Consider the following 26,516-nt stretch of genomic DNA (forward strand, 5'->3'; position numbering starts at 1 on the left):
TTCTCGACACAGGCTGTTGATTTGGTTACTGTTATTATTGCAATGTTAGCTTACTGAAAACAACAAATGTCATGTAAGGCTCAAAAGTCAAAATAGACAATGTCATCTAAACAAAAAAAAAATGGTAGAGGTGGTTACTCCTAATGCGTTAGTTCCTTTGACCATTAGATCTAATGCATTGAACCCAATCTATGATGTGTCCGTATTTTCAGCATCATTTGAATCATTAATTTTTGGAGCTGTTTTTTCCTTCCAAAATACCAAGAATTCAATAAATAAACACATAAGCTAATAATAATCCATATGCACTCCAATCAACTACAATTAAGACAAATTTGTGATTTCTAATAAAAATAACAAAATAAATAATGAAAGTTATATTGTAACTAAAAATATCAAATGCTCATTCAAATAATAAATGTTTTATATTACTTTTTAATTTACTATCCCGCCTACGGGTGAACTCTAGTACAAAATATATAGTACCATCTATTTTTATTTTTAGCAAGCAAAGCACATCTATCAATGAAAGCTTAGATCGAGGATTCAAGATAACTATAGTACCCATTACACGGGTTATCATGAGCATTTGCATCGGTTTTCATACACCAATGAATCCATTCGGTTCACTGAATACCAAATTTACATCGACTTGCATTATTCGGGAACCACTTCTAGTTTTTTGTTGCTCCATTTGTCCAACCTTTTAGAAGCTTCTTCCACCTGAAGCAAAAAAAAAATCCGATTAGTTTTGAAGTGTATCAAAACAATGACATAGAGTTGAATATACGTAGATAAACACAAACTTACCTCTTTTGTCCAGTCTGTTCTAAACGTGACCCACGCTAAAATAACGGTTTGTATAAGGGTACCACATATCATTCCGGTCCATATACCCTAAATCATCAACGAATTTAAATGCTATGATTAGCCTCATTAATAATACCAGAATCATTGGACTAACCAAATTTAAATGGAAAGTATTTGAATTTTGAAGTGAAAAACAAGAAGACTATCTTGCCTTGGCATCGAAATTGAAGTAAAACCCAAAGATAACCCCAATATCAGATAGAACGAGTTTACCCGGATAGAGCAAAACCACCAGCATTTTTTGGACCTACGGTCGATGGTTTGAAATCCTTCTGCTGGAAAGTCAGGTGTCCACCAAAGCTTAAACATTTTCTCTGGCAGTTGGTGACAGGTTGTATAGCGGTTAAGAAAAATTTACAAGCGAGAGGGATAACTGGCGATATATGTTGTACAAGGTGCGGAGCTGAGGAGGAATCGATAAACCATGTGTTTTTCGAATGTCCTCCAGCACTTCAGGTTTGGGCTCTCTCAAAGATACCATCAAATCCAACTATATTTCCCACACAATCCCTTTTTGCAAATATGGATCATCTTTTCTGGAGAGTCTTGCCGCAGTTAAATGATCATCAGTTTGCATGGATACTATGGTATATCTGGAAAGGAAGGAATAGTAAGGTCTTTAGTAATCTGGATATTGATCCTAGGGATACGCTCAAATTGGCGGAAACAGAATCAACCCTTTGGGCTGAAGCCCAACTAGTGAATGAACAGAGGATGGTCCCACATGAAGAGATTAGGTCTTCACTGTTAAATCCAGGACGATGGTGTTTCACAGATGGTTCCTGGAAAGAGAAAGATACTTTCTCCGGCCAGGGTTGGCACAGCACTTTAGAAGGTTTCGCTGGGTTGCTGGGGGCGAGGAATGTTAGGGCTAGCCTTTCTCCTCTCCATGCGGAGATGGAAGCATTACTCTGGGCTATGGAATGTATGAGAAATTTACGGCAATCTCAGGTTACGTTTGCAACGGATTGTTCTCAATTGGTGAAGAAGGTTTCGGAACCAGAAGAGTGGCCAGCTTTTGCAAGTTATTTGGAAGACATCAAAAATCTGAGAGCAAGTTTTCTCCAATCAGAGATCGTTCATGTACCAAGAGCGCAGAATACAAAGGCGGATAGCCTAGCACGCAGTGTTAGGATTCAGCCGTCTTTCGTCGTTCACATGGATCAATATCTCCCGGCTTGGTTTACAGAGTCTGTATAAGTTTGTAAAGTTGACGACAAAAAAAAAAAAAAAAAACCCCAAGAGGAATTCCGACAATGTAATAACATCCAACGTTAACTTTCGCCACAAACGCTTGCCAACCGCATCCAACCGCCACACCTTAAATGAAAGTTTCCATTTGTTTTTTAACGAAATACCTCTATCTCGGTTTGTGAAATTGGGAGTTATAAATAAAAAGACTATACCAGAAAGAACGGGTTGGATTCCATTGAGAACAAGCGTCAAGGCAAGTAGCGGGCAAAGATCAGAAACCGCGGCCGAAACTTTTTTACCCTCAGTGAACGCATAACTCAAAAAGTCACGGCATGCCAAAATAACAATGGCTAAGATCACACTTGTGATTAAGGAATATATGTTGACGATGATTACAGAAAACGCTGCTGATTTAGGGTTTCCAGCTCCAAGTTCATTACTCACTCTTACACTGGATCAACATAAAACCACTCAAATACACACTCAAATTTAATTGGACAAAAGAAAGATCAGCGTTCAGTGTGATTTATACTTGAGTGGGTATAAATTGTTATAACATACACTTTTTGGGTGGGGTAAATAAATTGAATATAGACATATACCTTATCGCTGCATTGAACCCAACAGATATCATAAACACCCATCCTGAAATCGTCATGCTGAAACACACAAAACCAAATTGTATTGTGTCGTAAGAAATGAGCAAAAATATAGTAATAAATTTTTTGATACGTTTGTTGTCATACAACTCTAAAATATCCCCTATTAGTGCAAATTGTGAAGGAAGAGGCTTCTTTTTTCTCTCATTTGGTTCAAGTACCAAACCTTTTTCCAATAGTTTAATTTATTTTCTTTTCAAAATAGAATAATTTTATAATAGAATTAGATTATACTTTAATGATATTTTATTTAAAATGAAAAATAAAGTGATGGACAAAAAATAGATGAATTACTTTATTTATAGAGTAAACATATATTTTTATTATAGAATAAAAAATAGAATAGGGTCGAAGCTCTTTTATTCTAAATTCTGTTTTAAAATGAAAATAGAATCAGATAGGAGATGCTCTAAACTTGGTTGGTGACTTCATCTGTTCGGTGAAAAAACAAAAGTTTAGGATAAATTAGAAAAACTAAGTACGATTCCTCGGGAGCACTAGATTTATTATTTGAATAATTTATCTAATTAGTGGAAGAATATTGTATGTTATCTTCAACCAAATAAAGGAGATTGTGCTCTTTATCCGTTAATTGGACGAAGAAAGGATGTTTTGTTCGAATCCAAGTAAGATAACTTCAAAATTAAAAATCTAAGAAAAGAAAAAATATTTAAATGCTCACAGAGTAATTTTAAAAGTAAAATACTAATGTACAGGAGGAAGACAAAAGAGAGGAAATGTAATGTGACCAAAGATTATGTCTGTAGCGGAAGAAGAGTCAAATTTGTTCGCCACTAACTTACATTTCAGAGCTACAACCAAACTTCATTTTGTACTCCTACACAAAGTTTTGTTCTCTGCTTCTCTTATCGAATGCCAAATACTATTATTGTCGAGTGGTTTTAGAAATCATACATCGGAAAAGTATATAACCATACGTTTTTCATAATCTAAAGAGAAAATAAAGAAACTATATGTTTACTGAAACTATTTTGTCTTCTTGAAAAGAGAAATAAAGCATGAAAGAATGTGTATATATCAATTTCTACTTGGGCAAGAAAAAAAAAATAGATTGTACGTCAATCACTAAGCACAATTTATTCCTAATAAACATCAGTTTACTGCATGATAATAAATCTTATATTAACTATACACTTTAATATATCATCTAGCAACATAATTATTAAACTAATTTAATTAATATTTCAATATTTAAAATTAAAATAACAAAAAATAAAATTACAATTTAATAAATCTGATTATATAATTTTAACAAATAAATATATAATTTTATAATATAATTTTTTATAGATATATAAAAAATTAAATAATTTCCTGATTCTTATTAAATGATTTATTATGCAACTTAGTTTTAACTTATATACACAATATAAATTTAAATATGTTATATATAAATTTATAGAATTACTAAATATTAAATAAATAATAAATATAGTTAGATAGCTTAAAATTAACTTAGAAATTATATAAGTAAATTAAAAATATACACACACAAAATTATAAAAATTTCTAGATTTTACAATATATTATAATTTATAAGATATTAAAAATAATTAATTATAATTTATAAAAAAAAATTCCAAATTTAGTATTGAAAATAAATAAATAATTGATAAAAATATTGAAACTTTGTTTATATTATTTTCTAGTACAACAGAACAAAGTTACAGTTGATATTATAAAATCTTACGAGTTATTTCACTACAAGAAAACACATGCTTAACGACGAAAATTAACGAGGAAAAACAATCCTCGTAAATTTGCGTCGAGTTTACGACGAATTTACGTGAAAAACTAAAGTCATCGTTATTTACTCGTAACGTAACGACAAAACTGTTTCGTCGTAAAGTGGATGTAATTTTACGAGGAAAAACTATTTCCTCGTAAATACGACGTAAACTTTGCGTGGTATTTACGAGGGAATAGTTTACGTGTATTTAGCGAGGAAATTTTTGAATCCACCAACTTTATAGGTGTTACACGTTTTTTTTGCCCACCTAATTAATTTTCGTCGTAAATTCATAGCAAAATTACAACTACCAGATTCAAATTTTCCTATAAATATGGATGTTTGAACATCATTTTAAACACACCAACAACAAAAAACGTGAAAGAAAAAAAATGGCTGGCTCCGGGACTATTTACGAGTTGCGGAAGTGGATGTATATGCATAGAGATGCTAACGGGAGAGTGACGAAAGAATACCTTGCGGGTCTGGAGACATTTATGCATCAAGCAGATTCAACACCGCTCGCCCAAGAAAGTGGTAAGATGTTCTGTCCTTGTCGGAAATGCAACAATTCGAAACTGGCAAATCGTGAAAATGTTTGGAAGCATTTAATAAATAGAGGTTTCACGGCAAATTACTATATCTGGTTTCAACATGGAGAAGGTTTTAATTATGATCAGAATGAAGCTAGTAGTAGTAATAGCAATTTTCAGGAAAAAGAACCGGTTGATCATCATTTGCATAATGAACATAGTTACCATCAGGAGGAGATGGTAGATTATGATAGGGTTCATGATATGGTAGCTGATGCATTCGTAGCTCATGATGAAGATGAAGAACCTAATATAGATGCAAAAAAGTTTTACGAAATGTTAAACGCGGCGAATCAACCACTTTACAGTGGTTGTAGAGAAGGTCTCTCTAAATTGTCGTTAGCTGCTAGAATGATGAATATTAAAACTGATCACAATCTACCTGAAAGTTGCATGAACGAATGGGCGGACTTGTTTAAAGAGTACTTGCCGGAAGACAATGTGTCTGCTGATTCTTATTATGAGATTCAGAAACTGGTTTATAGTCTTGGGTTGCCTTCGGAGATGATAGATGTTTGCATCGACAACTGCATGATCTATTGGGGAGATGATGAGAAGCTAGAAGAATGTCGATTCTGCAAGAAGCCACGATTCAAGCCGCAAGGACGGGGACGTAATAGGGTACCGTACCAAAGGATGTGGTACCTACCAATTACAGACAGATTGAAAAGATTGTATCAATCAGAGCAGACTGCTGGAAAGATGAGATGGCATGCCGAGCATACTCAGACGGATGGTGAGATGACTCATCCATCAGATGCAAGAGCCTGGAAACATTTCAACAAAGTACATCCAGATTTCGCTAGCAATATCCGGAATGTGTATCTCGGATTATGCACAGATGGATTTAGTCCGTTCGGAATGTCAGGGAGACAATATTCATTGTGGCCAGTCTTTCTTACTCCATACAACCTGCCACCGGAGATGTGCATGCAACGGGAGTTACTATTCTTGACCATATTAATACCTGGTCCGAACCATCCAAAAAGGTCCCTGGATGTTTTCCTACAACCACTGATAAAAGAGTTGAAGGATTTGTGGTCAACAGGGGTGAGGACGTATGACTGTTCAACGAAGACGAATTTTACGATGCGAGCGATGCTTTTGTGGACCATAAGTGATTTTCCTGCCTATGGGATGTTGTCTGGATGGACTACACATGGGAGATTAGCTTGTCCATATTGTAATGGAACGACAGATGCGTTTCAACTGAAGAATGGTAGGAAGACAAGTTGGTTTGATTGTCACCGTCGATTTCTTCCCATTGGCCATCCTTACCGAAGAAACAAGAATTTGTTTAGGCACAAAAGGGTTGTGAGAGACACTCCTCCTCCATATCTAACTGGAGAACAAATTGAAGCGCAAATCGACTACTACGGAGCTAACGAAACAGTTCGTTGGGGTGGTAATTGGCATGTCCCTCGTAATATGCCAGATTCTTACGGAGTATATTTTGGGAGTTGCCATATTGGAAGGATCTTCTTCTGCGCCACAACCTCGATGTGATGCATATAGAGAAGAATTTCTTTGAGAACATCATGAATACAATATTGAATGTCCCAGGGAAGACAAAAGACAACATAAAATCGAGGTTGGACTTGCCGGATATTTGCTCAAGAAGCGAGTTACATATTAAAAGCAATGGACAAGTTCCCGTTCCGATATTCAGATTATCTTCAGAAAAAAAGTCGGTGTTGTTCAACTGGGTGGCATCAGAAGTGAAGTTCCCCGATGGGTATGTTTCGAATCTCTCTAGATGTGTTGAAAAGGGTCAAAAGTTCTCCGGGATGAAGAGTCATGATTGTCATGTATTTATGCAACGACTACTGCCCTTTGCATTTGCGGAGCTACTTCCAACAAACGTACATGAAGCACTTGCAGGTACGTAGTGTATTATATCACAATAATTTACAAAATAATATATGACTAACAATGTGTTTAATTTTTTTTGAATATAAAAGGCATTGGAGCATTTTTCAGGGATCTGAGCACACGCACTCTTAAAGAAGAAGTTGTGGAACAGCTTCAGGAGAACATTCCCATCTTATTGTGCAACTTGGAGAAGATATTTCCTCCCGGATTTTTTGACGTCATGGAGCATCTAGCTGTCCACCTCCCATATGAGGCATTGCTTCGTGGACCTGTACATTACGGATGGATGTATCAGTATGAGCGAGCCATGAAATATTTGAAGGGAAAAGCAAAGAACCTCGCCAAAGTTGAAGGTTCTATAATTGCTGGAAGTTTGACGGAAGAAGTTTCTCACTTCACATCGTACTACTTTGCGTCAAAAGTACGTACACGGAGAAGAGCTCCAAGAAGATATGATGATGGTGGTGTTGCGCCAACATATGCAGTTGCTGGTGTTCCAGACATCTTTAGCCAGATTGGGCGACTCGGTGGGAAGTCTAAAGAGGTTTGGTGGTCGAGTGAACAAGACGCTCATAGTGCACACACCTATATTCTACTCAATTGCGAAGATCCATTGATTCGTTATTTTGAAAGGTAACATATATTGACACTTCGAAACACATATAAGTATAATTAATTGTATAATTGCGAGAGATTCATTCCTATAAAATGTGATTTTACAGCCTATTTGTTTCTCAAGTCGAAGAAACATTTCCTGGTATATCCACAAGTGACGTAGACAAAAGGAAAGATCAACACTTCATTAAGTGGTTGCGGAATCAGGTATTAACTAAAATTTTTTTCATACATTATCTGTATTTCATTAACATTCTCTTTATTTTTGCAGGTTGATTATGACGACGACGATGCAGATTATCCTAAGTGGTTACACGAAGTAATTCAATCTCCACTTGTAAAGGTCACCACATCACAGATGTATTTCACACGAGGCTATACTTTTCATACATATGACTATGGTAGACAACGGGCGACCAGTAACTATGGAATATGTGTGAAAGGGGAAACAGATTTCTACGGGATCTTGACGGAGATTATTGAAGTCGAATTTCCAGGGATACTGAAGCTGAAATGCGTCCTCTTCAAATGTGAATGGTTCGACCCCGTCGTCAACAGAGGTGTTCGGTCTAACAAATTCGGTGTAGTTGATGTCAACGGTGGACGAAGGTACAACAAATTCGAGCCTTTCATCTTAGCTTCACAAGCAGACCAAGTTAGCTTCCTTCCATACCCTCGGATGAGAGATTCAGGTATAAATTGGTTAGCAGTAATCAAAGTTACACCTCGAGGACGAATCATCAGTGGAGAAGAACCACCATTGCAAGAAGAACAGATAAATGAAGTTGAGGAACCTGAACAAGAAATTGATGATATCCTTCTCATTGATCCGCATAATCACGAGTACGAAGATCTTACCGATGATGCCACAGACGAAGCTGTTGAAGACGAGTTTAATGAAAATGATGATGTTTCTAGTGATGACGAGAATGTCGATGTATCCGATTGATGTATTTGTTTTATGAATAAGATGAGGGAGTTTGTTTTATGAATAAGATAATGTGGGGTTTGTTTTATGAATAAGGTAATGTGGGAGTTTGTTTTATGAATAAGCAAATGTGGGAATTGTGGTTTGGAATGGAAATAAAGATGGGGTTTGAAATATATGAAGTAGAAAACAAGGAATATGGGGTTTCGGGTTTCGGGTTTCGGGTTTTGGATTCTAGGGATTTAAACATAACACTCGTTAATTCCACGTAAGCTTAAATCGTCGTAAAGTCCTCGTATTCCAACGAGTAAATAACGACGAAGGACTCGTTAATTCCACGTAGGACTAAATCGTCGTAAATACCACGTAGGATGAATTCGTCGTAAAAACCACGTAGGATGAAATCGTCGTAAATATAACGTAATACAACGAGGAAATAACGACGAAACCTAAAAATAAATATGGGGTTTGGAATATATGAAGTAGAAAATAAGGAATATGGGGTTTGGGGTTTGAGGTTTCGGGTTTCGGGTTTCGGGTTTCGGGTTTTGGGGTTCCGGGTTTTGGATTTCGGGTTTCGGGTTTCGGGTTTTTGGTTTCGGGTTTGGAGTTTTGGGTTTAGGGGTTTGGGGTTTCGGGTTTTGGATTTCGGGTTTCGGGTTTTGGGTTTCGGGTTTCGGGTTCTAGGGATTTAACCATAACACTCGTTAAAAATAACGACGAAACTTAAAATTAAATATGGGGTTTGGAATATATGAAGTAGAAAATTGGGGGTTTGGGTTTCGGGTTTCGGGTTTGGGGGTTGGGGTTTGGGGTTTCGGGTTTGGGTTTCGGGTTTCGGGTTTCGGGTTTCGGATTCTAGGGATTTAAACATAACACTCGTTAATTCCACGTAAGCACAAATCGTCGTAAAGTCCTCGTATTCCAACGAGTAAATAACGACGAAGGACTCGTTAATTCCACGTAGGACTAAATCGTCGTAAATACCACGTAGGATGAATTCTTCGTAAAAACCACGTAGGATGAAATCGTCGTAAATATAACGTAATACAACGAGGAAATAACGACGAAACCTAAAAATAAATATGGTGTTTGGAATATATGAAGTAGAAAATAAGGAATATGGGGTTTGGGGTTTGGGGTTTCGGGTTTCGGGTTTGGGGTTTCGGGTTTTGGGGTTCCGGGTTTTGGATTTCGGGTTTCGGGTTTCGGGTTTTTGGTTTCGGGTTTGGGGTTTCGGGTTTAGGGGTTCGGGTTTCGGGTTTCGGGTTTTGGATTTCGGGTTTCGGGTTTCGGGTTTCGGGTTTCGGGTTTCGGGTTTCGGGTTTCGGGTTCCAGGGATTTAACCATAACACTCGTTAAAAATAACGACGAAACTTAAAATCAAACATGGGGTTTGGAATATATGAAGTAGAAAATTAAAGATGGGGGTTTGGGTTTCGGGTTTCGGGTTTGGGGGTTGGGGTTTGGGGTTTCGGGTTTGGGTTTCGGGTTTCGGGTTTCGGGATTCGGATTCTAGGGATTTAAACATAACACTCGTTAATTCCACGTAAGCACAAATCGTCGTAAAGTCCTCGTAGGATGAAATCGTCGTAACTACCACGTAAAATGATTTAAACAAAACACTCGTTAATTCCACGTAAGCAGAAATCGTCGTAAAGACCACGTAAACGGATTTATACATAAACCCGTTAATTCCACGTAAGTACAAATCGTCGTAAATACCTCGTAGTGTACAAACTTGAAAAAAAAAGGAAAAGGAGAGAAATACCAGATTAACATGTGGCAAGACTTCCAGCAATTATAATACGTAAGTCTCGCCCACATGAATTCTAATATCTTCTCCTTTTCCTATTTTTTTCAAATATTTATAATTTGAATAGGATTTTTTTGAGGATTGTGATTTGAGATAAGGTGTGATTTGGGAGTTTGTGTGTGGTTTGAGAGTGAGAGTTGTGGGTATATTTATAGGAAAGCAAGCCTCGTTAATTCCTCGTAAGGTAAATCGTCGTTAATACCTCGTATAAAAAAACACGGGCCTTTGTGATTCCTCGCTATTTCGTCGTAAACTTACGAGGAATTTGCGACGATATGTAATCTTATATATACACCCGAGCGCTCACTCTTTCTTTCCTCTCTACTTCCTCTCTACTTCCTCTCCATTTCGTAGCAATGGTAAGCCTCTCTGATTCCTCTCTAATTTGGTTAGTTTATGATAGATTAGGTGGTTAGTATAGGGAATTTAGATAGGTTTGCGGATTTTATGTTGTTTAGTGTTGATTATGTGGATAATGTTGGGAAATATATTGTTGATGTTAATTTTAAAAATTTCATTTTTTTCCCAGGTTCGAAAAGGAAGACTTACTGCCCATTACAGAGAGATCTTCGGTGAGCCGGGTAGTCGTTTAGACCCGGCCTCTTCTTCCGCTCCCAGTTCTTCGGGCCAGGAGACTGTCCCCGAGACTCAGTACACTCAGAGAGTCTCTGGGTCTACTTCTTCTACTGCACCATCGGCTCCTCATGTGCCTCCTCCGATGCCTCCTCCTGTGCCTCCTCCGATGGCACCTCCGATGGCCGCCGATATTCATCCTGATTTGATGGTGCCTCCGAGTGCTCCTTACTCGCAGTACACTGTAGAGGACATTCTCAGTCTGCCAGGCAGAGAAGGTTTACCAGTCATCGACCCAGACCGACCGGACGGAACTTTGTGGTATGTTGCATTAATTTTTTTTTAATTCGTTTAAATTTCTTTTATAACATTAAAAAATAATTTATATTTTAAATTTGTATTTTCCAGGTGGGGGGTTGACGGATGTCTTGCATCGGACGTAACCGACACGATCAAGGGTTACTTCTCCATGCCACATCCAAACTGGAGTAAGACGCCTCACTACGTCAGAAAGACGTGGTTCAAAATTTACGCTGTAAGTTTCTATTAATTAATTATATATACTTTAATTTTTTCATGATTTATATATATACTTTCTAAAAAACTAATTGTTAATTTATTTTTCCAACAGCAAAAATATACTTGGGCCTTGGGGATCACTGAGAGGGTGAGGAAGAAGTTTAACGCGAAGGCGAAAGTTCGCTTGTTGGACACGGTCTCCAACTGGAAGGGTGACTGGATCGTGAAGGGGTATGAGCGTGGCAAACCCGCTGAGCTCACCACGGATGTGTGGGATGGCCTCATCCGTTATTGGCGCCTTCCTGATTCCATTAGAATCGCCCAGGCTTGCTCTAACTCCCGTAACACGGTCGATGAGCACGGGAACGGGCCGATGCTTCACACTACGGGCCAAAAACCCCACGCCGGTGTCCGTTTGGAAATGGTAATTAAATATTTTATTAAATAATTTTTTAATATATATATTAATTTATTCTAACTTTCTTAACTGTTTTTTAGGCCAAAGAGACGGGACATCTCCCGTCTCTTATGGAACTTTACGAGAGGACCCACAAGAACAAGGCGGGCGTATTTGTAGATGGCAAGTCCGAGCAAATCTACAACGACGTAGTTGCTCGGGTTGAAGACCGCCAGACTCAGCTGACCCAGCAGTCTACCGACGGATTACCCGTCACCTTATCCACACTTGACGTGGATAAGATTTACGAGGAGGTAAATTTTCAAAAAAAATTTTTTTTTTATTCATTTAATTTAACTTTAAATTTTTACTTACAATATTTATTTTTTGTTTTTAAGGTTGTCCCTAAAAAAAAGGGACGGACGTTGGGTATTGGTTCCGTCAACGATGTTCCGAGAGCGACATCGTCTTATGGTCAGCGACGGGATGATGAAGTCACTGAGCTGCGTAGAGAGTCCGCTCAGCTGCGTAACGAGTTGACCGCGACAAAATCTCGTATGGGTGGAGTCGAGGGTTTCTTGGACGTTATTGCGGCCACAAATCCGGAATGGGAGTCCATGTTGAGGAACATGCGACAACAACATCCCATTCAAGGCGAGTCATCCGACGTACATAACGAGGCGGATGTTACGAGGAGGAGTGATGAATTCTACCGGGCGATGAACGACCCTTAGTTTTTTTTTTTGGTTGTTGTATTATATAAATTCAAAACTTATTTATATATAAAATATTTTCATATTGATTTATTTTTATTTTAAATTTTAATTTATTATTAAATTAAATAATTTTAATTATTTTTTAATTATATTTTTAAATTCTGTAAAAATAATAAAAACGAAGTAAATTCGTAGCTAATGTACGACCTCTTTACGTGGAAACCTTACGAGGAAATGACGAGAAACAATTAACGACTATTTTACGAGGAAACATTTGCGAGGAAATAACGAGGAAAAGTTTACGAGTATTTTACGAGGAAATCGTTTCGTGGTTGTTACGTGTATTTTGCGAGTAAACTCTTTCAAGGTATTTACGTGTAGGTTACGAGGAACTCATTTCGAGGTATTTACGAGGAATTGTAGCGACGTCCTTGCGTGGAATATTGACGTGGTCTTTACGACGAATCGCCCTACTTCGTCTTTACGACGAAATATATTCCTCGCTAAGTTACGACGAATTAGCGAGGAAATATGTGTTACGACGGACGAGTAACGAGCAAACGCGCTTCCTCGCTATTTCGTCGTAAAGCCTCTTTTACGACGAAATAACGAGGAAAACCACCCTCGTTAAGGTTATGTTTTCTTGTAGTGTTTCAATAATCATGCAATATATTAATAAAATATGAGACGAAATTACAAAACACATTAAATTATTTATATAGTAATTATATTAAAAGATGTATTACTTTGTTTCAATTTTAATTTATTAAAATAAATTAAAATAAATATGCAACAAACCAAATAAACGAATGCTTCCATTTTGATTACTATTTAGATATATTTATATAAAGTTTAACGTGACCATAGAATATTAGAGATAGAAATGAAATTTTATTTGAACATTTGTTATTCCGCAAAATAAAAATATTATAAATTAATGCAATACATATTTATAATGATATTGGGTTATAGTATGATGTTGATGTTGGGTTAAAATTATGATGTTGGGTTATAGTATGGGCTAGTTAATAGAATAACTATAAATTACTATTTTATTAAAAATACAATATTATTTTTAAAATTATGATGTTGGGTTATAGTCTGGGTTAGTTAATAGAATAACTATAAATCATTTTTCAATTTGTATTTAAGAATTATTCTTAACAAATCTAAAATATGAATCAACTTAAATTCTTTCAATTTGTTTCAAAAAATTTTAAAATGATATCTAAACTTATACATATGTTCTAAAGCTAAAAATGACCTTTTTCATATTTTATTTTAAAATTTTTGAATACTTAAACTAAGAAAATCTATATAGAATAGTGATTATAACTTTTTTTTTAGAATTTAAAGCTTAATTTTAAAAATAAATTAAAATAAATAACATACACAAAATTAAATAAATTTATTTTAAACTTAAAATACATAATTATGAATGTAATTATAATTTTTATCAAATATCTTTTTGTAGATAAAAAAATTATGCATTTTGAAATCCAGATTAAAATCTAATTTGGTTTTAGAGAAAATCTCTTTTATGTATCTTATGTTATTTTTATAACTAGAATGTGGTATAGTATACCCTATGTAAACTGTAAGAAAACAAATTAACTAGAACATGTAAAAAAAGACTTACCAAATGGAGAGAGAATCTAGAGCAAGCTCCGGATTCTCGAGGAGTCCGGCAAGAAGAACCAAGATCTGAAAATACCAAGTCTCAAGGCAAAGCATCACGGCGGAGGCGGCGGAGAGTTTGAAAAAACTCGGTAACCCAGAAAACGCTTGCACACTAAACCCTCTCCACGTCTGACGACACCGTTCACTCGTCACGATGTAAACAAACTGAGCCACCACTATAATCCACCACGAGAGACTAAGCACGAGCGACGCTCCAAGAAGCCCCATGCCAAGCTTGTAAACAGCGAGCCAGCTTAAGAGAAGGTGAACAAAGAGAGTGGCCGTAGAGATGTAAGCACTCGGTGCCACGATGCTTTGCGCCTGGAGGAACTTTTGGATCGGGAAGTTTACGGCGTAGGCAAAGATTTGAGGAATTAGGCCGTATACAAAGATAGACGCGGCGGAAGCTATCTCCGGCGACTCTCCGAGGAAAAGCAAAATAGGTTTGGAGAAGACGTAGATTAACGTTAGGAGAAGGCCCGTGAGAGTAAGCAAGACGGTGGATCTCTGGAGATAAATGCCAAGCATCTCGTATTTTCTACCTCCAAACGCTTGACCACACAACGTCTCTACCGCACTACCCATTCCTAGCTTAGAATTTTCAAAAAAAAAAGAACAAAAAACCCTCAAAAACACATACACATGCAAAACAGAACACAGAGACATGTTGTGTAGTTTTGGTTTACCATGAGACCGTAGGCGGAGATTTGGATTCCAGTGTTACCAAGAGAAGCGGCGGCGAGTTCTAGGTTGCCTATCATGTAGACGATGACCGCAGGTGCAGCAAGCTTGAAGAGCAGCTTGGATTCAATCATCGTGGCCTCACGAAGGCGGTGAAAAAACGGAGTTTCAACGTCGGAAAGCACTCTCTCTAGCTCGCCGTTACTTGACTCCGTCGATGGAGAAAGCGGTACCGTTCCATCAGCCGGAGGGTAGAGAAGCGGTTGGTATACGCCATCGTATTGAGACGAGTCCATGAAGAAGCGTAAGGTTTGCTCTCTCTTTTTTTGTTTTTGGTTTTTGTTTTGGGTGCTGTCACTGGGGAATGGGGATTATCGCCTGAGGATGTGCATGGCTTGTGTACTCTAGTGCGTCTTTTGGAGGGTTGCGAGTGGCGGCTAAAGGCAATTTACAATTAAGTGTTTTCTTGGGTTGTTAATAAGATGGTGTTCCTACTTTCATTATATTATTTAACATCTACTCTATTGAAATAAAAATCACAACTTCTATTTATATATTATAATATCACATTTTATATAATCAACACATATAACAACTTCACATATAAAACTGTTTTAATTTTATTTTTAATTATAAAATATCTGTTGACAAAAAATCTTACTAAAAATTTAAATATATTTTATATAATAATGCATTAATTAATTTCATAATTAGCAGTATAATATTATTCAAATCAATGTTAATTAAGATTTTATTATAAAATAAAATTAAAACTTGTATGCTACTTTCATAAATTTTCTAATTATAGTCTATATTATATTAAAATAGAAGTACTATATAAGTTAAATGTAAAAATTATATTAAATTATTAAATTAACCAATTTTATTACTTTTTAAAAATATTTCCTTTAAAATACTATTCACAATTAAAAGAGGTTTAAATTCGTAATCAAGTATAAAATTTTACTACAATAATAAGTCTAAATGATTTAAACATAACAATATATTTACTTAAAAGATCCTTCTATAAACTAAAATTATAGATGCTAAAGTATATTTTATAAAAACACAACAAGGAAACAAATATCTATCCTACAGTATAACTAAATAAAATTTTAAAAATATTTTATGCAAACTGTGGTAAAAATATATATTTTGAAGGGGGTTACCTTTTTGATTATTTTATATTATGAATTCACTGTACCAAATTTAAAATTATATTATTATTTAATAACAAAGTAAAATGTATAAAATAAATCTTTATATATTAATAATGTCACATAAAACAAATAAGATTATAGAATTATATTATATATAATATTAAAACGTAAATCATATATTTAAATTATTTACGATGATATCAAAGTTATATATTTATAAAATGTATAAATACCCGCACAGATGTGCCGGTCAAGTTATAGTTCTAAAAATATGATATATATAATAAAATATTTGGTTAAGTGCCTGATGACAAAAAAAAAAATTGGTTAAGTATCTTATAATCATAAATTTTTTATACCAAAGTATCTCATTTATACTTAAATTAAATTTTGATCCGCGCTTCGAAAACGTGGAGAGGGGGGGTTGGAACATAATCCGCGCTTTGTTGTATATTTTTATGTTATAAAGTTGTATTACATCGAATAAGGAAATTTGTTTAAAACTATATTTTTTCTGACTTAGTTTATTCAATATTTTTTATTCACAGTTTTATTAACTCTCTTTTCGGCACGTGCATTTTGACCCGAACCCGAAGAACCAAATTGAAACCGACACAAAAATACCTAGTGATTTTTTTTGGACCTGCTGGTCTCTGTTTGAGTGTGGGTACCCAAAGTACCCAAAATCTTTTGTGTATATTATGTATATTTGGGTATTTCATATATGTTTCAGTATTACAAATATTTTTTAAAGTTGCGGGTTTGCCTTTTCGGTTATAGTTTTGGTTAAATTTCAAAATTTAAAAATAATATTTAGGGTATTCATATAAAACTTTGGATATTTTTGGTTCCTTGGGTACGGTTCCGGGTAAAAAATTTGGTCTTTTTGGGTACGTGAATATTTTTGGATATTTGTTTTTCGTGTTTTGGTTTTTTTGGATTTTGGGGTACTTTGAGTCTTTTTTATCCTAAATACCCAAACCGACCCGGATCCACTACGTACCCAAATTACATGTATTTTACAGGTAATTTAATTATGGACTTGAACCAACCTGTATCCAAAAGGAAACGACCTGGATTGAAATTTTTCCAAATACCTAGTTGGGTCTAAATGTTTAGTACCCGAAGAACTCGGATCTAAAAGAAATCGATTTGTACCTGACCCGAATACTCAAATGACCAAACCTACTCTCTCTTATTAAATTTTGTGTGTATTTTATAAGAGTTACATTTGTTAAGTTGGTGAAACTTAAGATTTACTTGGAATATTTTTTTGGCAATTTAATAATATAGATTTGTAACGGCTTTTTTCATTTTTTTTTTGAAACAAATGTAGGTTTTTCATAATTTAAGCTTATCTTAGATAACAAAATTTATTATAAATAATTTTTATAAAAATATATTTAAGGTAACATATAGAATTTTGTTGGGGAAATTTTATGTTTACCACGTACCACTTTTCATCTTTACCACCACTAAATAGACATTTTCAAAAATATTTTCTTCATTAAGTGGTAAAAGACTCTTATATTTGAAACTATTTAAAAAAAAATTATATTTTTAAATATTTATTAATATATTTATTAGAAATATAAATTTCACATTTCAAAAACCCTATCCCACCACTCAACTCTAAACCCTAAGTCTAGATTAGTTAACCCTAGGGGTATAAGTGTATTTTATCCTTCATTAAAAGTGAGGGTAAAAGTGATTAGTGTAAACATGAAAAGTGGTATTATGAATGTGGTATTTGTGGCAATTTCTCAATTTTGTTTTGACAGATGGTTTACTAAAGTGTTTTTATAAATTTGTTTTTGTAAATATTTGGAATTATATAATGTAAGATGACATGGTATAAATGTTTTATGATATATGCTAAATCATTTTTGTAATTGATGTTTAAGTATTGTAGGTCCATATTAAGTATAAGATATGGTATATAAGCATAACAACCACAATGAATTGGATGATAAAATAATATAGAAGAAAGTGTATCAAATGAAATGAGGAATAATAATAGGACCCCTTTAAATATTTAAATTTTGTAGGGTTAGACTAGGTAGGAACAAAAAATAATAAATCCTTATACATGGCTCCAACAACTTTTTATAGTAAATTTTTAGAATGATTTTCTTTTAATAATATATACTAGATCTCGATCCGCGCAACCGCGCAGGTTTTTGTTTTCAATTATTTTTATATAAACATTTTTTTTTCAAATCTAAATTGGTGTATATTATAATATATATGTGTATATCAATTTTTAAAACATAATAAGTTTACGGTATATTTTTTTCATTGAATATACTGTTTCAAACTTTCACATGTATTTGTATCTTTTTCTATATATATATTTTTGGATTATTATTTCATTATTAAAATCGTAACTATATATATAAAGATTAGTAAAATATTGTTTTATTGTCATATTCAAAGATATCGTAACATTTCACAAATTTAGAAAGTTTGAAAGAAATTAAACTTTTCGCTTCATAGATTTATATTATCGAGTAAATAATTAAACATTTAGTTTTTGTTTAATTTTTAAAATAAACTATTTCGATTTTGTTTAATTTTTAAAATAAACTATATAGTTTTAAATTTGTTTTCATTGGTTTAAAGTAGTAAATATTAATCATTGTTAGATAATATGATTTTTGTTATTTAAAAAAGAATCTTTATAATTTTAAAAGTTAACATCGACAAATATTTAAATAATTAACATATGTATGTATAGTATTACAACATTAAATTATATCTATTTAATTTATACTATCCATAAATCCAATGAATCATCTATGTTTAAATCTAATTATTGATAGCCTAATAAAAATGTCTGGTATGTCTAAAAATTAAATGATAAGATTAGAGATTAAATGTGATATGACTTTCTAGGAATATGTCCATTAGTTCTATTTTTAAAAAAAATCACATGTGAATCAAAGTTGTGACTTCTGTTTTAAAATATAAGATATATACCAATATTTTATATATTTATATTAGCATTAAATTGAAAACATCATGTTGAAAACTCTCCGCTAGTAATATTCTAATACAAGCCATTTTTTCCACCCCCATTTTTTTTTGGATTCAACTGTTCGTCAGATTGAATAAAACAACATTTAATTTCCTTTCCCTTATGTTTAATATCTATGCTGATATAATAAGTTTAATTAAATGTATTATTCATTCTTAATTATGCATCAAAGTATAATGTTTGGGCAAAAAATAATATTTCAGGTTATTAATTCCAAGCTTAACATCATTTCGAAATTACTTCTGCTTTCTTGTTGCTCCATATGTCCAATCTTCTGGAAGCTTCTTCCACCTGAAACAAGCATGATATTTTACTAGTCTTGAAGTGTAACAAGATTCAAACGCAAACGCGGTGGCTTAACGGCCTGACTGGTTCAAACGCAGCGGTTGCGGTTGCAGTTGCGGGAGTTTGCGAATGCGGGTGGTTGCGGTTTCTAGCGGTTTTAAGAGATTTGTATGACTGGTTATGCGGTTAGAAATTGGTACGTTTGCGGGATACTTATGACTGGTTAACTACCAAATACAACAGCGGTTAAATAATAAATTAACAATATTTACATTTTATATAATTATAAAAATATCAAAAATCATAATATTATAATAAATATGAAAATCATATTTAGAAAGTTATAGTTTTAAATTTTTAAAAATTATAGAAAATATTTTTATTTTAAAATTTTATAATATTAATTAAAATATAATAGATATATTTAAGTATTTTTATAATTTCAATTTAATTTTTTTATTAAATATTTTTATTTTTGTATTTATATGGTTTTTGAAAAAATGAAAATAAAATTGTTCTCCCGCAACCGCCCACAACCGCAAACGCTAGCTGGAACCAGCTTTTGATTTTAAGAGGTTCGGAGCGGTTTGAAGCGATTTGTAACGGTTTGTATGATTTTTTCGAAACGCTGTCAACCACTACCAACCGTAAAAGCTGCGTTTGCAGATAGTAGCGGGGAAACCAGTCAGGCCCTTAAATGGTTAAGAGTGCTTACTTCTTTTGTCCAGTCTGTTCTGAACGTGACCCATGCCAAAATAACCGTCTGTATAAGCGTACCACAAATCATTCCGGTCCATATACCCTGAAACATCAATAATTTTAAATGCTATCATTAGCCTTTAGTTACTCTCAAAACTAATACAAGAATCATTAAAGAAGTATCTTACCTTGGCATCGTACTTGAAGTAAAACCCAAAGAGAGCCCCAAGAGGAATTCCAATAATGTAGTAACATCCAACGTTAACTTTTGCCACAAACATTTGCCAACCGCATCCAACCGCCACACCTTAGATTAAAATTTCTCAGTTGTAAGAAAAAGAGTTCTTTATATATTTTTGTTTGTGGTGTATGCAACATAAGTATGTATTACCAGAAAGGACAGGTTGGATTCCATTGAGAATAAGCGTTACGGCCAAAAGCGGACATAGATCAGAAACCGCAGCTGATACTTTTTCACCTTCAGTGAATGCATAGCTCAAATAGTCACGGCACACAATAATAATGATGGCCAAGATCACACATGTGATTAATGAATATATGTTGACGATGATTACAGAAAACGCTGCTGATTTAGGGTTTCCAGCTCCAAGTTCATTACTCACTCTTACACTAGATCAACATCATAACATACACTTCGTCAAAAGTAAATAAAATTAATAATAAGGGAAAATTTCATAAAAATACACAAACTAATTTTTAAAAAAATTTTGTGATGCGGTTTAATACTTTTCTTATTTTAGTACACTTACTTCTAAAACAAAACTCATTTTAATACCCAAAGTATGCTCATTTTATAATAAGTTTAATTTTTTTTTAAATTCTCTAAAATTTAAAAAGAAATCTTAAAAAAAATAGTAAGTTTTAAGAATAAAAGTAACTAAACTTTTTTATACTATTAGTTTTAATTTTAATTCCAAACTAGATTTGAACCCGCACATACGTGCAGATATATGTTTGTTTTTAAAATAACATTTAAAATATAAAATAAGTTATAAATATATATATTTAATATCAATTTTATGTATATAATTTTATGATAATTTCAAAAAGAATTGGGATATACTATTCAATTTCGAAATTAGTTACTGAAATATATATAAAGTTTGGTCTAGACTAAATATGATAAACAAAATAATTGCATAATGGAAATGTATTTGACTTTTTTTAAGAATGTTATTGTTTATATGTATATAACGTTTCTGTTAGAAAATATCATATATGCATAAATTTAGGATAATTAGTTTAGTTTCTAACTAATGGTCTAACATAGACTTTTGTATGGTAGATAAAAAATAGAACCCTAAATTAATAGATTTGATTTAGTTTGTTCTATAAAGTTTGAAAATAATTTATTTATTTTCTAACAGAAACTTTATGTTATAAAGTTTGGTCTAGACTAAATATGATAAACAAAATAATTGCATAATGGAAATGTATTTGACTTTTTTTAAGAATGTTATTGTTTATATGTATATAACGTTTCTGTTAGAAAATATCATATATGCATAAATTTAGGATAATTAGTTTAGTTTCTAACTAATGGTCTAACATAGACTTTTGTATGGTAGATAAAAAATAGAATCCTAAATTAATAGATTTGATTTAGTTTGTTCTATGAAGTTTGAAAATAATTTATTTATTTTATACAAAATTAATTTTTTATAAATTTTAAAATATTATCCAAAATTTAAATAATTTTATTCTTTAAACTGAAAATAAAGTTTTCATTTATTTAGAAGATTCTTGTTTTTAATTTTAGAGATTTTTTTAATTTTGTTTGAAACTTATTAATATTTTTGATTAAAATGATCATAGTTTAGATGTTAAAATAATTATTATTTTAAAAGTAAGTGTATTTAAATGAACAAAAGAATTTGTTTTGGTATTAAAGGAGATAGCAAGAAAGTTTTGAAGTTAACGAACTTAACAAAGTCAGTTGAGATATTTTTATTGAATTTCCCCTAATAATAAAAACTAGGTTAAGGGCCGCGCCTTGCGCAGAATAAAATTATATAAATTATTTTATGTATTATGTGTGAATGAAATTATATAAATTATTTTATGTATTATGTGTGCTTTACGTATGTGTGCTTTACGTATTATGAAATAATAAATATATATTGCATAATTAAAAAATCTGTACTATTACATATATAATTAAATTGGTGCAAACATATAAATAAATTTATTAATCAAAAAATATTTTTCTATTTGATAGGATATATAATTAAATTTAAATGATATTAACATATATATAGTATATTTTTGATATTAATGTCTATTAAATTATTCTTTCTATTTATATGGTTTTTTATAATTATTTGCATTTTTATACCAAAAACTTTAACTTACTGATAACATAATTTTTATTGTGGGATTAATCTTTTAGTAATTTTTAATTTTTAAAAAAATTATGTTGTCAATGTTTGTTCAAACTTTTTATCAAAAATATTATTCAAAGTAAATTTTGAAATTAAAATATTTATGTATTTTATATGATATATAGTTTAATTTAAAATGATAATATATATATATATATATATATCATTTAAATATTAATAATAATTAAATGAGACCTTCTACTCATATGATTTTGTAATCATTTGTATTTTGTCATAACCAAAATTTTAAACTATGGATCACAAAATTTGAATGTGAGACTTTTAACAGTTTTAGTAATTTATAGTTGTTTTTAAAAAATTCAAAATATAATATATACCAAAAAATCAAAATTTTTATTATATGGTTAATGTGGTTGTTTAATTTATTTTAATAGTTTAAAATTAAAAAAAATATGATAAAAGACACTAATTTTTTTTCAATCTTTATTATTAAAAATCATTAATTGTCATATATTTGTTAGCCGTATTAGATAATTTTGTAATGTTTATTTAAGAAAATAATAAATAACATTAATAATGAATTTATGGTTAGTTTAATAAAAAGATTATAATATATATAGATAAATTAACATATTTCTCTAAAGATTCTAAGAATCATTCTATTGATGACACGTGGCTACAAAAAAAATGTTGTAATGCTTCTCGATTAATATATAAGAGATTCAGAGTTCATTATGATTAGCATATTTGAGTGTGCGTAAAATGTAAGAATCCATATATATTTTTGGAGACGATAAACTGGTAACACTTAATTTTATATAATTAAAATTAAAGAAAGGAAGTTGGGACAAAGAGCAGACCTTATCGCTGCATTGAATCCAACAGATATCATAAACACCCATCCTGAAATCGTCATGCTGAGACAATAAAATAAATGAATATATCATATGGTAAGTCGAGCTAATATAAAGTGTATATCCATATAAAGCTATAAGCTTTTGTTAATACAACATTATAAAATTTCTGTTAAAGGAAAAAAAAAATATTATAAAATTTCAGATTTTCAGTTTTAGGAAATGGAGATTTTATATTTTAAAGATGCAAATTCTATCATTATTTGGTACAAGTCCCGAAATTGAATGTTGTAAAATTTCTGTTAAAGCAAAAACAAAAAAAATTATAAAATTTCAGATTTTCAGTTTTAGGAAATGGAGATTTTATATTTTAAAGATGCAAATTCTATCATGATTTGGTACAAGTCCCGAAATTGAATGGCTTCTTTTGTTTGGCTAGTACACTTTTGAGGAATTAAAAAAAGAAGCTAGTACGACGGCTGAAACACAATAGATCCATCTAAATAATGGAAGAATATAAAATAATTTACATATAGAGAAAGAAGTAGATGCGGTTAACCGATAATTGGATGAATAAATAATGTTTTGTTGAATTCCAAATAATTTAACTTCATGATCAAAACCAAGAATTAAATATTGATCACATTTTATATGCTCAGACAGAAACTGTAGGGTAAAATAGTAATACATATTGAAGATGAAGACAAAAACGAGGAAGCATGCTGTAGAAATTAGAAAGAGTTTTTTGTTTATAACCAAAGCAAACTTTCATATTTACAACCAAGCCTTGCTTTGTACTAAAACTGTTGAGAAATCATTTCTAAAATCATTCATCCAAAAAGTCTAAAACCATACGTACGAACGTCGAATTTCAAGATAAAAGAATATTGTTTGGCTGAGGAGACTAAATATACTAGCTTTTTTTCTTTTGAAACACGACTAAATATACTAGCTATACTAAACAATAAAATAAAAAAACGTATATATGCTTGTCTTTTTGGAAAAAGAAAGAATATATAGTCATTTGATCAAAAAAAAAAAAAGAATATAAGGTCTATTTGGACAAAAATAAAGAATATATTTTTAATTTTTTAGCTGGATATTAACAGAAGCAAAATTGTTAATATTTAATTAACAAAACAATAAAAAATACTCACAATAACTTTTCTAGATTTCTCAAAATTGTGAAAATAAAAATATTGATATTTAATTGAATGTATATTAATCCACACCAAAAAAATTGGTGACTTTTCAAATAGTTGAAATATTCATCTAGTTATGAAGAAATTATTTCTTTCTTTATCTACAGATTATTTCCCCTCTTTACTTATGGCAAAAAGATTATTTTCCTACGAAAAAGAAGTTATTTTCCTATTTATAACCAACGAATGGGTGAATTAATTTAGCAAACGAAATCAACGAATCAAATATTTATTTTGAAAGCAAATATTTTTGATGAAAGACTTACCAAATGGAGAGAGAATCAAGAGCAAGTTCTGGGTTCTCGAGAAGTCCGGCAAGAAGAACCAAGATCTGAAAATACCAAGTCTCAAGGCAAAGCATCACGGCAGAGGCGGCTGAGAGTTTGAAGAAACTCGGTAGCCCCGAGAACGCTTGCACACTGAACCCTCTCCACGTCTCACGACACCGATCACTCGTCACGATATAAACAAACTGAGCCACCACTATAACCCACCACGAGAGGCTGAGCACGAGCGACGCTCCAAGAAGCCCCATCCCAAGCTTGTAAACAGCGAGCCAGCTAAGGAGAAGATGAACGAAGAGAGTGGCTGTTGCAATGTAAGCACTTGGAGCAACAATGCTTTGAGCCTGTAGGAACTTCTGGATCGGGAAGTTCATTGCGTAGGCAAAGATTTGAGGGATGAGACCGTAGACGAAGAGAGACGCGGCGGAAGCTATCTCCGGCGATTCCCCGAGGAAAAGTAGAAAAGGTTTGGAGAAGACGTAGATAAAGGTGAGGAAGACGCCGGTGAGAGTGAGTAATACGGCGGATCTCTGGAGATAAATGCCGAGCATATCGTACTTCCTACCTCCAAACGCTTGTCCACAAAGCGTTTCCACCGCACTCCCCATTCCTAGCTACATATTTTTAGGCTCCAAAGTTATTACAAAACAGTTTAAAGTATGTTGTATAATATTCTTGTAACAATTCTCGTAATTTGTAATATATAATCAGTGTTAAAAAAAATTCCAATCCATAACCACATTAAAAGATCAACAGATGATTTAGTTACCATGAGACCGTAGGCGAAGACTTGTATCCCGGTGTTCCCGAGAGAAGCGGCGGCGAGTTCTAGGTTTCCTAGGTGGCCGGAGAAGATTTGAGTAGACATGGACATGAGATAGTTTATCATGTAGACGATGACAGCAGGCGCAGCAAGCTTGAAGAGAAGTTTGGATTCAATCATCGTGGCTTTACGCAGACGGGCAAACAGGGGAGTTTCAACGTCGGATAGGACTCTCTCTAACTCGCTGTTGTTCGACTCCGTCGCCGGAGAAAGCTGAGGCTGGAGAAGTGGTTGGTATGCGCCATCGTTTTGAGACGAGTCCATGAGACTTTGCTCTGCTTAAGTCTAGTGAAGGTCTTTTTGTAGAGGGTGGCAAACTAGCAATTGACTTACGGCTTATATGCACAGTGCACACTCGTGATTCTCGCCTTGAGTTTTTTTTTTTTTTTTTTTTTTTGAGATAGATAGAACTCTAGTGCTTGTGGTAAGCCCACGTCAATTATTTTCATTTCATATCATTTTCTTATTTCGGTTTTTGTTTTGTTTTCAAAGGACATTCAATTAAGATCATCATTAACAGTTAGAAATCTACTAGGTTCTTAACTAGATAGTTTCATATTTAAAAAGCATTGAGAAAGTGAAAATTAGGGCTGGGCAAAAAACCCGGATCCGAAGAATCGAACCGAACCCAATCCGAAAAAGTAGTACCAAACCCGAACCGAAATTGATTAAATATCTGAACGGGTTCAAATTTTGGTATCTAGAGAACCGAAACCAAATCCGACCCGAACCGAAGTATTTCGGGTATCCGAATGTAACCGAAATAGATTTATATACCTAAATATATTACTTATTTTTAGATTTAATATATATTAAAAACATCCAAAATATATAAGATACTTTAAAGTTGTCTAAAATACTTGAAATATACATAAATAGTCAAAAGTAATGTCTAAAATAGATAAAATATATTCAAAACACCAAAATACTTGAAATATTTTAACAT

At 32.7% G+C, this 26,516-nt stretch overlaps 2 protein-coding genes across 3 annotated transcripts; both read right to left on the reverse strand.

Annotated features, from left to right (window-relative positions):
* Positions 1–270: 270 nt before the first annotated feature.
* LOC106389061 (protein DETOXIFICATION 40-like) lies at positions 271–15,908 on the reverse strand. 2 transcript variants are annotated; one of them, XM_048758955.1, is made up of 8 exons: positions 14,869–15,908; positions 14,142–14,773; positions 2,667–2,723; positions 2,277–2,515; positions 2,113–2,190; positions 1,022–1,062; positions 811–897; positions 271–723 (listed from the first exon to the last, which is right to left on the reverse strand). In XM_048758955.1, exons 1-8 carry the CDS (start codon positions 15,157–15,159, stop codon positions 658–660), a joined length of 1,491 nt encoding a protein of 496 aa, XP_048614912.1. In that variant the 5' UTR covers positions 15,160–15,908; the 3' UTR covers positions 271–657. The 2 variants fall into 2 exon arrangements, with proteins under 2 accessions (XP_048614912.1, XP_048614911.1); XM_048758954.1 differs by lacking the exons at positions 1,022–1,062; positions 2,113–2,190 and having other exon boundaries at positions 282–723; positions 14,869–15,852.
* A 3,279-nt stretch (positions 15,909–19,187) lies between these two features.
* On the reverse strand, positions 19,188–25,924 carry LOC111211170 (protein DETOXIFICATION 40-like). Its single transcript, XM_048757076.1, has 7 exons — positions 25,517–25,924; positions 24,730–25,361; positions 23,268–23,324; positions 20,436–20,674; positions 20,233–20,351; positions 20,061–20,147; positions 19,188–19,351 (listed from the first exon to the last, which is right to left on the reverse strand). The coding sequence occupies exons 1-7, from the start codon at positions 25,832–25,834 to the stop codon at positions 19,286–19,288; spliced, it is 1,518 nt and encodes a 505-aa protein (XP_048613033.1). The 5' UTR covers positions 25,835–25,924; the 3' UTR covers positions 19,188–19,285.
* Positions 25,925–26,516: the final 592 nt, after the last annotated feature.

The sequence above is a fragment of the Brassica napus genome, chromosome C5 (assembly GCF_020379485.1).
Source record: "Brassica napus cultivar Da-Ae chromosome C5, Da-Ae, whole genome shotgun sequence".
Lineage (NCBI taxonomy): Eukaryota > Viridiplantae > Streptophyta > Magnoliopsida > Brassicales > Brassicaceae > Brassica > Brassica napus.